General features: G+C 38.4%; 1 protein-coding gene across 1 annotated transcript in view; it reads right to left on the reverse strand.

Annotated features, from left to right (window-relative positions):
• Positions 1-13,526, reverse strand: part of STAB2 (stabilin 2) — an 80,038-nt gene extending 66,512 nt beyond the window's left edge. Inside the window, exons 1-7 of the mRNA XM_085228049.1 lie at positions 13,140-13,526; positions 9,446-9,579; positions 8,589-8,704; positions 4,330-4,415; positions 3,038-3,107; positions 737-832; positions 352-477 (exon numbers count right to left, since the gene is read on the reverse strand). Coding sequence (XP_085084175.1) covers positions 352-477; positions 737-832; positions 3,038-3,107; positions 4,330-4,415; positions 8,589-8,704; positions 9,446-9,579; positions 13,140-13,223 — 712 coding nt within the window. The 5' untranslated portion in view covers positions 13,224-13,526. The remainder of the gene's footprint in view (positions 1-351; positions 478-736; positions 833-3,037; positions 3,108-4,329; positions 4,416-8,588; positions 8,705-9,445; positions 9,580-13,139) is intronic.
• Positions 13,527-13,995: the final 469 nt, after the last annotated feature.

Raw genomic sequence — 13,995 nt, forward strand, 5'->3', positions numbered from 1 at the left:
GCTTGATGCTGATTTTTATGAAAGAAAACTGAAGTCAGACTTTAGCAAGTGATGTGATAGGAGTGGATTTGTAAGCACTGATGACCTAGTATCCATAATATGCATTTAAAAGCACTATGCATTACTAGCTTTTGTCTGATTTTTGGACTGATGTGCCTCTAGAGTGTACTTTAGTGTTTAGTTTTATCCAGAAGGAATCTGGATGTATCTCAGATTGCTTTGGGAAATGCACTGAAGAACAGTTAAGTCATGATGATGGTGAGATTCGTTTCAAAAGTGTATTCAGTATGTGAACTAAAATATTAATGTTGTTGTTTCCAAAAAAATTTAGTGTAGATGAAAATTACTCACGTTCACATTTTGTACCATCTCCGTGGTAGTTGGGTAGACATGTGCATTGCAGTCTTCTGCCATCCTCGCCCGAGGTAGTGCATCTTGAGTTTGCAGGGCACTGCAATGCCTTGCATTCAGCTATTGCTGAGAGACAGAGGGTGACAGATTAAGCTGTGTCTGCATATTGTGCCAGGAGACACTCTATCCTCCAGTTTACTAGCTGAAAATTCTCCTGATCTGCAGATCATAAATCCTACTGCTATTGTGATTGAAGGGGTGATAATAGTTATGGCTGCTCACAAGCAGGATTTGAGTTTTATTGTATGTTTGGTTGCCTGTCCTTACCAATTCTAAATGTATTAGAGCAGTTGAATGTATCTTATATAGAAAACAGGCTACTTACGTTGATCACAGCTGAGACCTTGGTATCCAGACAAGCAAGTGCATCTTCCATCTCCTGTAATTCCACTGTTGCATACTCCATGAACACAGCTGCAAACTAGATGGAGAGAGTGACTGGATTTACTAACTCAGGATGGTACTTGGAAAGATATATTTAGTGATTACCTGTAGCAAATAGTTTCCTGGTCAACAACTGTTAAGTATTACTAAGTGCAATTTTCAAATTTTCAAAACTTTGACTTGAGTTCTTAAATTTATAGTTTTCTGTTAATGAGAAAATCAGTACTTTCAGCTGCATACATCAGCAAGTAACAGATTCTGATTTTTGCAGTCTGATAACAGCTTGAGGGCCTGAAACACCAAACTGACCCATTGCTAATACAATAAGTCTTGAAAAATTAAACATACAATCTTGAGTCCAAATTGAATATAACATGTAACATAATTCGTTTTTATTACTCTTATCAAATGGGTAGCAAATATCTAATTTTTGCTTTAATTCTGTTTTCCTGCCTTTCGAACAAAAGAAAATGAGTAATGTGACATTTTTTTCTAAAAGAGAATTAATGTACTTAAAAGGATAATTGGTCAATGTGTGGGACTAGGTCTGAAGCACTTAGTTTGGTCCTGTTTGTTCCTTTACTCTACTATATCTGATTACAAGCCTCGTGAAAATATGCACACATAACTCACACATAACTATTCAGAGTCCAGTCAACTGTGAGGCCCTTTTACAAGCTGTTTTTGAAACCCCATGTTTTCTTAAAAGCCTTATAACCATTTCAATTACCATTACAATGCTTTTAAAAAAAAGCCCTGTACAGTTATACTGAAAAAGACCAAGAAGTATAAAGGAGTATTGGTGACTTTAAGTTACAGTGATACACTTTGCCCCCCTCCTCTACAAACATAGCCTGGGCTCTTGCAAATCACCTACTGTACTTAATTAGTAATACTTTACCCATCTTACTGTTCCTGCTATAATAATTAGCAACATCTAAGGTACTGTGGAAAAGCAGTTAGTCACAAATGTACAGTATTTATAAATACTTAAAAAACTTGGATGAGCTAAAATATCTGAAAGTTGAAGTGTAAAATGATCCTTAAATTAATATGCCATTGAATCCTCCAGTAGCTGCTCAGAAAATAATTACATTTCCAATACTGAATTTATTTAAATACTCTATTTTTATGAAAACATTGGCTTAGTTGCATTTCTGTGTAACAATACTGGCATCCAGTGGACAAAAGTGCCTTTGAGTCAGCTGAGGCATAGGATTAGTGTAGAACTGAGGCTGTTCACGACTCTTTCTAGGTGTAATTAATGCAATTCTTAAGAAAATTTTACTTATAGTTAAATAAGCATTACCACTTGGGAAAGAGACCTCTCTTAGTAATTTTTTTCTTCAGATAATTTTCTGAATGTCTAATGCTCAGCAGGGATGAGAAAGGTAAATAAAAATTAAGAAACAGGCAAAATAGGAGAATACTGTATATTAACTGGTGATCTATTTTCATATTAAATAGTCCAAATAGCTCTGATCCTTCACTCAGTGTCCCACTACTTCTAGAAGAAATATGGCCAACCAGTGAAACAATCAACAAATCAAAAAAGCACTATAAGATCAGTAAATTTTTTCACACTTTTTAAAGAATTATGGAGCCGTGTGGCAGAGAATTGTGGAGATTGAAAGCAGAACTGGTCCAGTGACAAGGCAATTAATTTTTGGAGAGGGATGTCCATCAGGAACCATTAATTTCAATGCCACATTGGTGTTTCCTGCCTTGATACAGAAGTTCTAGTTAGTAGATGTATTTAAAAGTCAAACTAAAACTCTGTAAACCACTGTAAATTATGCATTTGATATACTCCCTCCCAATATTCCAAGTGCCATAACAACCTCCTGTATTTGGATCAATAAGTACAAATTCATCATTTAGAATGAAAACTTGTTCACATGACTGGATAACAGGAAGGCCCTACTGCAGGAGCACAAAAATTATTCTAACTTCTAATTTTTTTTTACTATTGGCCAAAACAAAGATATAAAGGACAATATTAGGTATTGTAGTGCTACACTGACAGCACTGTCTGCACAGCTCTGAGTTGAATCCAGCCCCCTTCCGAATGAGGGCTTCAGTAGCTACCCATTTTCTTTCCCTTATTGTGTTTCCCGAAGCACAGAGCAGCTCTTGATGGGAAACCTTGGGTTCCCTGCCCATTTCACTGTAATTTTTTAGTTTGAATATAGCTTGCGCTCACCTGCTTATCCCTATTTCAATTGAGAAAGCTCAAACTCACCTGATGTGCACTGAGGACCAAACAAATGTTCTTCAGCACATTTTTCACAGGCTGTCCCAGCAAATCCTTTCTGGAATTACAGAATGGAAATTAAAACTTAAATCTGTCATCTATATACAGGTAAGTATATGGTTAGCAGCCTGAAAGCAACATTTTTAACCACAGAAAGCAAGCAAACAGCAAGGAAAACAACTAAACCACATCCATAACACTATTAAGGAAAAAGAAAATAAATCAGTCAGTAAATCAGAACTGATTGACTATGGTGTTCTAGAAAGTGTTGTCTTTTGAATAATTTTTCTCTCTACTTTTTTTTTGTTTTCTCAAGTTAACAATAGAGAACAGTAATCAAGCCTAATACCAAAATCATTCTTGAAATTATGAAATAGTATTTCCTGACTATTTTTCACTCTGTCTACTTTTCATATGCCCCCAAAAGATGTGTTTTTGATGCAAAAGAAAGATTAGTAAGTACTTGGTGAAGTAGAAAAGTATGAAGTATGTTTCTCTTTTAAAATATTTTTGGCTGAAGTTATTAAGCACTGCACATTACACTCCCAACAAAGAAACATAATACTGAGACTACAGTCCCAAAGACACATTCTTTCTAATTAAGGCAAAAAATCATAAGTAGTAACACACCGTAAAGAATAGAAGAACACAAACCACATGCTTCAAGATTCACACAATCATAGAATCACGTTGGAAAAGATCTCTAAGATCACCCAGTCCAACCACCAGCCCATCCCCACCATGCCCACTGACCGTGTCCCTCAGTGCCACAGCGAAACTGTTCTTGAAACCCTCCAGGGACGGTGACCCCACCACCTCCCTGGGCAGCCTGTGCCACTATAGCACCGCTCCTTTCTGAGAGGAAATGTTTCCTAATATCCAACCTGAACTTCCTCTGGTGCAACTTCAGTCCATTCCCTCTTGCCCTATTGTTGTTAATATGGGAGAAGAGACCACTCATCGCCTCTCTACAACCTCCTTTCAGATCACTGTAGAGAGTGATAAGGTCTCTCCTGAGACTAAACATAGAAGAGTTTTTTAATACTTTCTCCTGAACCTCTAGTTCAGGCCTAGTATTCAGTACTAGGCCTCTAGTAATAATGCTATCAAGTTTAGTGCAAACTAAGCAAAATGAACTCCATGTGGTCTACCTCTGCTATTTCTGAACCACTTTACAATAAAATGTAGTATGTGTTATTTTATATAGTAGTAGTCATTGTTATTCCTTAGCTGTACTTACATGCAGCTGTGACATTTTTACTCTAAGAGAAAGGCTGTACCTGACAAGTGCATGTTCCATTTCCGTTCCAACCCTGGGAACAGTGTCCTCTCCCATTGCATGGCGATGCAGCTCCTCCTGGACACGCTGGAAATGACAATGAACAATCAGTCAGTCACCTTGCTCTGCTTTTCTGCTCCCCTTGCATAATAGAAATGAGGACCTCGAAGTGGCTTTGGGCCAGGCAGAGACCAAAGACGATGTACTGTTTTGTATCCACCTGAATCTACCCACTAGAAACTCAACTTTAGCAGAAACCAGCATTTCTCTTTAGCATGGAAAAATTATTTAATTATTTATTTCTGTAATCACAGGATTGCATGAAAAATAGTTTTCTTATTCCAAAATGCATCATTATTTTTGTCTCCCCAAATTATATTTGTTCTATCTGGAAAGTACTTCCCTGGTACCTCCCATCAGACTGTGATATTTGATTCAAATCCTCTTGGAAACTGAGATTTGGGTATCTCATGATCCGCTTCATTCCTAATAGTCTGTGGCTACTGTAAAATTTAAGTGCCAAAGAGGTGGTATGTTTTTCAGATCCTTAGATGATAAAACCATGGTTACAGGTGGTGGTATACCAAGTGAGATGATGTTTGATCGCAAATCCTAGCCAGATAGAAAGAATGAGAAGGAGCGACTACATTACCAAATCAAAGTAGTTAATTTTTGGCTGAGATTTTTCAATATTCACATATATATACTTTTTTAATAAATGATTACCTATAGAAAATGCATATAATAATTGTTTTTGTTCAAATTGTTCTGTCAGATTTTCCTCCTTGTAGGAATATCCTTATTTTTAAGTTGTGAAGCCTCTCTGTGAACATGGTTTATTAACTTCTTTACATAAATCCTTCCTTCCTGTAAGCTGTCAGCGTAGCTGGAGTTCCCATTCAGTACCATAATCCCAGTACAGATGGTGACTAAGTGTAGCAAACTCTCATTGTCCTTGAGGTTGCTCTGCTGTACCTTTCTGGTAGATTTATTGGTTATGAAGAGCCTTGCTTAGCTCTGTGTGGGCTGAAGTGGGCAGCACTGGATTTATGCCACCACTGAGGAACTTCATCTTGATTTAGGATGGTTAAGTGACATGGAAGTTCACATGAAAATAAATCTGATTTGGGTGGAGTGATGAAAAATTACGTGGATGTGCATATGTCTGCAATAAATTTTAGTGAGAACTTTGGCTTTGTATCAATCTGTTAATCTTTGTCTGTTTGTGTCTTAGTGTTGAATCTCTAAGATCTGTTGGTTCTGAAGATCCAGGAAGAATTCTAAGCTTCTCAGGAATAATCAGTACATTTAAAGGTTGATGTTTGAGTTTGGTTTACCTTATACTTGGTGAAATAGAAGTGTGTATTAAGAGATGAGATGAAATAACCAGAAATGAGATAAACTACATATAAGTACAATAAGTACACGTACTTTAATCTGTAAAGTGGCTTTTAGTGAATCTTGTTTTCTGGGTACTGTGTGATAGGCATAGCAATCTTTAGTACTTGCATGGATACAAGCTCTTTAATGTTAGCTATGAATGAAAACAATTTTAACTGCTCTGATGCTTCTATTAAGTGAGCAAAGATAGAGAAAATGAAACATTTATGTTACAAATTCCAGGAAATTATACTTCAAAACTGCTGACAATACAGTGTCTACAATTTGTGTTCATTCCACTTCCCCTTGTCTTCACTGCATCTTGTCTCCTGTTTTGCTGCCACCACCAAGGGACAGGTTTATCAGAAGCTTAGAACATTACTGCATTGTTCAACAAGTTTGGTCAGGCAGATAAAGCACTTCCTCTTCCCTCGCTCCCAGGACTGCAGGAGGCAGCACCAGGACTCTGACATGGGACACAGATGGGATAGAGTGATACTGGTACTGTCACTTGGCCCAACCCCAGTGTTTGGGTGAACTGAGAGCTTAATTCAGCTTTCCGAACTATTTTCAAAGGCAGCCTCTTCTTGAATTACTTATTTTCATTTGACTCCCCACAGACAATAGCACTGAGACATGCAAATACATGCCCAGAGTGGAAACCTGAGCTGGAGAAGGGGTAGCTCCCACTGAGGCCCATCAATGACTCATGTTGGGCACAAAAACTCCACCAGTTTTGGCTTCTGTGGTTGGATTAGATGGAGAGGACCTCTCACTGGAAACAGCTCTCTACAAAGCCACATTCTTGTGGCCTGGTGGTGTCAGTTATTTTCTAGCAGGGCAGGTGCAAGATGGCAGCGCTAAAAGGCTCTGCTCTTTTCCCCTGTGCTGATCGCTTTTTCCTGATGCCTATTAACAAAGAGCTTACTTATTTCTTAAGGGTCTCAGTAGGAATGGAGGCAGACAAAACATATTTCATTCATACCATGTGTAGCAGTAAGGGCTATCATTTAAGGAAGTCAGACCACTATTTAAGAGCTAATTTTGTCATTGCCATCAGATGTCAGAGGTGAAGTAAACTCCTAGTCAGGGATTTTTCTTCAGCTTCAGGAAGGACCTACTTTCCTCCAAACTTTTCAAGGCATGCTGCACGTTCTTACAGAGATTATGATAATGCAGAGAGCTGTTTTCTTCCTCCAAATGACAGCAGAAACAATTCTGTGACCTTAATTTTCAGAAACATTGCTTTTTGGGGCTAGGAAGCTTGCCTGAAGGAAGTGGGAGCCTCCTTGCCTCTATGGCCTCCTTACTTCTGCACCCTCTGTCTGCAGCAAAGCAGAACTCACCATCTATTCTAAAAACATCCATACACCTCACATGACCTCATGCAACACCCTAAAGTATGGGATGATCAAATGTTCTCCCTCTGGACACTTAAGTTTCATTTCCATTGGGAAAATGGTACATCACTGCACAAGTGATTATCTTTAGAGGAAGACTGCATTACACTCTACATTCCTATTTATTTCTATAGAAGTAGCTGTAAATAGGAATTAAAATTTTTATGTTTATTTATTATTTTGTTTTAGTAGATAAATGTCTGCTATTTAAACCATAGTGTGGGCCATGCTAAGATTATTTGTCTATTTTGCGGACAGAAAGAATTTACAGATATTGAAGTGGACACTGACTCCGTTTTCTAAAGCAGAAATGCTCTCTGTGGGCAGGGAAACATCCTCTGCAGGTCTTGGTGCCTGTTTCAGTAACCTGAAATTTGGAGTACTTGTGGAGATGCTGAAAGATTCTTCCTGAGGAAGGGACTGCTGGAGGAGTGGCACTCCTCATTGTCGCTTCCTGAGTAATAGCCTTGAACTTTTGCTGGCTGTTCAAAAATAACTGAAAAAAAAGACCCTTCTAGATGAGGAAGTAAAGAGTTAAATATATTGAGAAATATTTCAGATTCAGGAAAGGACATTTCTGACCTAACATTAGAACTTGAAAATCTTCTGCTTGAAAACTTCAATTTTCAAAATCTATTATGGGGATTCTCCCAGTTGAAGGAGATCAACACTGGCAAAGTCCACGTGGGGTGTTGGTCCAGTTCCGAGTCCTCAGTACAAGAGAGGAGTTGGCATGCTGGAAGTAGTCCAATGGAAGGCTACCAAGATGATGAAGCCATGTGAGCATCTATTCTGGGAGGAGAGGCTGAGAAGGCTGTGGTTGTTCAGCCTGGAGAAAAGGAGGCTCAGGGGGACATTTCATCAGTGTCCATAAGTACCCCAAGGAAAGATGTAAAGAGGACAGGGCTAGGCTCTTTTCATTGATGCCCAGTGCTTAGACAAGAGACAGTAGTCACAGACTTGAGCACAGAAGGTTCCGTCTGAAGATCAGGAAAGGCTTCAGTACAGTACGGGTTTTGGAGCACTGGTACAAGTTATCAAGAAAGGTTGTGGAGTTTCCTCCTTGGAGATCTTCAAAAGCCACCTGGACATGGTCCTGAGCACCCTGCTCTGGGTGGTCCTGCTTGAACGGGGCTGGACCAGATAGCTCCAGTCATCCCTGCCCACTTCAGCTATTGTGTGATATGCAAAAAGTCGTTTTGCAGACATTGGCTGAAATTATTTGTTTTGAAGACCTCAAAATCCATAGAGCTCCCTGAATTTTTGGAAATGTTCAAGTAATTATTCTTTCTAAAATAATCTCTGGATATGCTTTTTTTTTTTTTTCTTCTCCAAAACCTCCAATTTTTGGATAAATAGCGCTGTATATTTCTGATCCTACAGTAAGCTCTGAAAAGCATAATTCTTATGGAAATACTTTCCGAAAGCAAGAAAAAACAATTCTTTATTTCTATTCAAATTTTACCAGAAAAAAGCTTACCTATGCAGTCTGGGCCCCAGTATCCCTGGCAGCACTCTGGTTGTTGAATTTCCTTCATACAAGAATGCCGGCATCCAGGTAAAGAAAGACTGTGTGATCTAATTTCTAGATAATACCTAAGGAAAAGAAATTGGAACAATGCTAAAGCACATAAAAGACTTCTATGGGGAAAAATGAAATTCCTAATCTCCTCTTTAATGTCAGAGAAGAGCCCTTCAAATTTACTTGCATCAATATAACGTTTTTTCCTTTGTCAAAATATACTTGCATATCAAGGGCTAAAACATCCTTGCAGCTATGTCTTTTGCATAGTATATTTATCTTTTATTCTACAGTCTTAACAAAGCAATTTTATCTGTTTGGATTTGAGGTAGCATTTAATTTTTTTCTTTTTTTTTAATATCAAGGTTCTTTTAAATGCTAAGTTTAAAGTAGGTATTTCATCTTCCCTAAATGCTGCTTTTCTCTTCTGAAGAATATCAGATTTCTTTTGAGATACTTCTTCCTGCTCTGCCTACACTTCCACTCAATATCTGGCAGTTTAAAAAATCTGTTGTACGCTATAATTCATCTGAAGTATACAGAATAAATAGGGAAGACATCTTACAATACCACTCAAAGTAAAATCTCTTAGGCATTGATATCAGTGTTTACCTTCCTCTGACATAATTTGTTGATTAACTTTAGACATAGATGCTTGAATTCTGGTGCTGGTGAAGCCAGTAAATACTGTCTGTAAATAAATTTCAATGTTCCTTAAGAAAATCACATGGGACAGATTGTTCATAATACAAATCAATCTATTCTAATCCATTGAGAACAGTGCTCACAGTAAAAACCTCTGATAGAAGAAATACCTGCAGTCTGGTATCCCTGTCCCATTGGTAATTTTGATGTAGCCAGCAGGGCACCGAGTTTCAAGGTTTAGAGAGCAAGGTGTACATTGAGTTTCCATTTGAACGAGCAGCTTTTGATCACATCGCTTCTTCATCTGTTTTAGGAAAAGATTAATTAAAAAGGAGGAAAGCGTGTCTCAGTTGATTTAACTCTGCCTCCAGTGGCTTTGCTGACAAGTGACCAATGTAGCTCAGCTTTATTCTCAGTCACAGGCTCTGTCCTGGTCAGCAGATACGAACTGCAGCTCTGGGGCTGAACTAGGCATTGTATCACTTACAAGGGCTTTTCAGTAGCCTTCTCTTCATGAAATACATTCAATACATCTGTGCAGGATAAACCCTATTTCTATTAACAACACTTTATCCAATAAATGCTAAGTCGAGCAGTCTTAAAAGAGGGATTACCAAGAGAGCAACAGCCTATGGATTATTAATTCCAAAACTGCCTCACAATCCCAAAGCAGGACAGAGGAAGACGTGCTGGCAAGTGTCTCCTGTATTAGCGGTGAAACCAAACATGAGGTGTGGAGGAAAACACTTGTGCTTCTGCGCACGCTGAACATGGCACAAGCCTTTGGTCTTTTCAAAAGGCAGATGTCTTGTTATCAGCACTGCTGTATTGAACTGGAGGATAAGGGAGGATGGTAATTTCAAACTGACCCCACTGGAGCACACTGAGAAACGCAGCCTTGTCTTTTTTTTTTTTCCTACCTGGAGAAAACCACAACGCAGCTTAGGAAACCTGAGCATAGGCTTCTAGCTTAAATACCAAGGGCTCACACTCCTTTCCTTGGAGTTTCAGGAATGCAAAACCTTACAGATTAACTGAGATGGTGTCAAAAAGGAGGAAAGGCTTAGGATAGTATCGCGGTACTGTGTCTTGTAGCTGTAGAAATGAAAGTTTTGAAAACATCTATATACCAAAAGCAGTCTGCTTTTTGCTGCTAAAACAGTCACTCTGTTTAAAAGCAAAAAGACTTTGCTGAGCCCCACTTAATGCTGGCTTCCTCTGCTGTCTTCCAATTAAATGTTTCTAGAAGTGAGTTCATAATTCACAGTGAAGAGAAGTAAGGTAATACAAAATACAGTTTTTAAGAGCCAACAAAAAATAATAAATGAAGCAGTCATTACAGGAGAGGAAGTATTGTGAAGTGCTCTATCTTCTTGTTCAACATACCAACTCACTGAAGCAGTACTGACCACAACAGACTTCCTATCCGATCCAGGATGATTGAAGTGAAATCTCTGAATGGGTTTTCAATTAACTAGTCATTTAGTCAATTAAGACAATGTCTGAACTGCTGCCAGATCAACCCAAGGAAATGCTTAATGTTCATCTTGAAAAACTGTACCTGTCCACTGTTTATGTGGATGGTTATGTGTATGTATGCATGTAGCGGCCTGTTACAGCAGCAGCATTGATTCTGAAATATTTTTGTAGGTTAGTAGCAGTATGTTAATGTTATTAATTAGCTTCACAGATTATAAAGCCAGAAGGACAATTATACTTGAAGAACATACAGGACACTGAAGGTTCTAGCATAAAATTTAGCTGAAGCAAGATCTCTTAGAAAGCGCTTATTTGATTTGGGAATGGTCAGTTAAGGAGAGACAAGTGTGGTATGTTGTGTCTATCGTAATTTGTTGGTGAATGTTTTGCTTCAGTCTCCTGTCGTTGCTCTTCTAGCTTGCACGTGCTAAGAAGCACATGTGGGATTCTGCAGAAGCTTGCAGTTGGCCTTGGCGGATACACTGGCACACAGGGCAGGGTTTTTGTGTGTGCTGCACCCTGGTATTCTGACACAAAGTCCTCACTCCACAGATTTCCCCTCTTTGTTGGTTATCCTTCCTATCCTTGTGATAGCAGCATGTTTCGGTAATGAAGATTGTGAGGATGTGTCTCAGACACTGATAAGGAGATTTAGTTATAGAAGCTTTGAAGAACTCTGCTTGATTCTGATCCCCCACTTGTAGGTACATTTCAAGATCTACTAGATCTACCTAGTTGTCAGTTTTCAGTCTTCATAAGCATACTTTTGAAATCTGATTTGGGCAGCTTTCAGGTAGAATTATAATTGGGTGGTGAAACCTCTTAGTGGAGTGCAGAGGCATTTCAGGAACTTTTGAATTAAAAAGGAGATCCTTCTCCAAATTTTTGAGCTGTAATGCAGATACAGCTCGATGATACACTTGGCCAAGCAGCACCTTCTCATCGGAAGCCTTTCAAAGCCTTGATTGTCACAAGGCATTAGATGGCCCAGCCTCAATGAGAGACTGTATGCACCAGAAGAAGGAGGAATGCCATAAAAACAAAATCCAGACACCTCAGCTCCTTTCCACTGAGTCAAACCGGTATCATTAATGTTGAAGGATCTTCCTAAAATCAGAGCCTTGGCTGGTTTTCCCAAGTCTTTAACCAAGTTCTGCTTTAGCCAGGCTCCTCACAAGTATTTGGGGGAAGCCATCAAGACTTCGAGGTTATGTGAACTGCTGGGCTTGTAAGATAATAAAGTTTAGACTTGAAAATCCATTAATAGAACAACCTACAATTATCTCACTGCATCAGTTTTCATCAAAACGGGATCCCCCGAAATTTTATTTTTTGGAACAAGAAAATTGCAAAAGATATTATAGAAGACAACAGCTAAATAAAAATAAGTTATACCCTTTCCCTACCACCAGCTATAAACTATTTTAAAATAGTAGTGTAATTTCCACTTTCTCCTATTTGCTCATTTTCTCTTTTTTTGCCATTAGGGAAAAAAAAAAAAAAAAAGATGTGCCAGTTCTCAGAAAAAGAACAACGCAGTCCCACATACTTGTTTGTACTTAACAAAATACTTTTCCATTTAAAAAAAAAAAAAAAGAACTACATTGAATGGCTTTTTTTTTTTTTTTTTGTCCCCAATTTCTCACTGTCCTTTTATTTCCAGTTCTACACTTTTTTTTTTTTTTCCTCCAGAATGCAGTAACTTGGAGCATCACTTTTTGAGATAGTATAAATGAGTGCATATTTATCTCAATTATCTGCCAAACTCTTGGGTCAGCTTTGTAGAACAAATCTTTCTGCCTCACTACAAAGGTGGTGAAAACAGATGTTGTGAAATTCCACAGATCAGTAGGACTTACATGTGAAATATACAAAAAACACAAAAGCCTACAAAACCTTTGTTTAGATTTGTAACACTATACAATTATTTTCTATGGCTGAATTCCCTAACACCTATCTGAAATAGAATTCCCTCTCTGTATTTGGTAGACTGGCTAATATTCACTCCGGCAAAATTTCTGCTTTCCTCTTCTGATCTATAAATTCAATTGGTTTTCTTTTGTTGCTTGTGTTGAATGCCACCTACAATCTTTGCAAGGTTTGCTATTTTTAGAGACTTTCTCAGCATACTTGACACATCCTCTGAGTCAAACTCTCAGCCAGACCAAACAGATACATTTCTCTTATTTCAGAGGGATGAATTACGTAGCTATTGGTTTGAAATTCTGTGCCTTATGGTATCAGCAACCACTGAAGTGGTAGTTTTTCTTCCATAAGGTACAGTACCTTGTTACTGTTCTCTCTAAATCAGCGAAAGAACAGCCACTCCCATGGTGCAACAGAGACACAAACAATTCAGTATTTGAATAAAAATCTGCTTCTTACCTGATCTGGGACTTGTGATGTCAAATGCAGCTTCATTGCAACCAAAAAAGCGAAAAAGTATAAAATTAATGGGTTGTTTTCCATTGTGAGGTGTTTGAATTGTTTTTCTTCAGATCTCTTTAGACATGAGTACTAAAATCAGGATCTAAAGCAAGTACTATTTCTTTGAGACACTTAGGAGAATAATATAAAAGGACACTTGTCTTCTTGATGGAAAGTAAGTGAAAGATAGATCATGTGAAGCTTGCCTGAAGACAGGAAAAATTTCAAAACGTGGTGTCTTTGTCGAAAGTGTTCACTGCAAAGCTGGAAAACCCTTCCTAACTGAATGACAGGATATCCTGACAGGGCTCAGTCCATTTATCCCTCTCTCTGAAGCTGCTGACAGTAAAAAGCAAGGACACTGAACTGTTACGACAGAAGATGTTTTCTTCTTTTAGGTGGGCATGAACAGGAGACTGGAGCAATTGCTGTGCTTGTTATCATTCCATTTACTTAGCTGTTCTCAGGCAGAGCAAAGCTCCCTGGAAGTTGACTTATCAGCCCTAATAATACAAAGGTGGGCCCCTAACTGTAGCTGGGAAAGAAATTCTGACTTTATCTCAGGGGGCCAAAGGCACATCTTCCAGCTTTGGTTAGCTGGATAAAAAAGGGGAAATTTTCTTATTGCCTTATTTGATAAATTACTTTGTCTTATTTTCTTAAACTAATCAGATTAAAATTAACTGCATTGCCTGCACATTGTGAGGAGGATCAGTAGACACACATTCTACACTGCCAAAAGTGACTTCTGTGGATGCTTTCCAGTGCTGCTCTTTTCTGCTGCTCTGGCTGGTCTCGTAGGGGCAGCCTTTCT

The sequence above is a fragment of the Meleagris gallopavo genome, chromosome 1 (assembly GCF_905368555.1).
Source record: "Meleagris gallopavo chromosome 1, MGAL_WU_HG_1.1, whole genome shotgun sequence".
Lineage (NCBI taxonomy): Eukaryota > Metazoa > Chordata > Aves > Galliformes > Phasianidae > Meleagris > Meleagris gallopavo.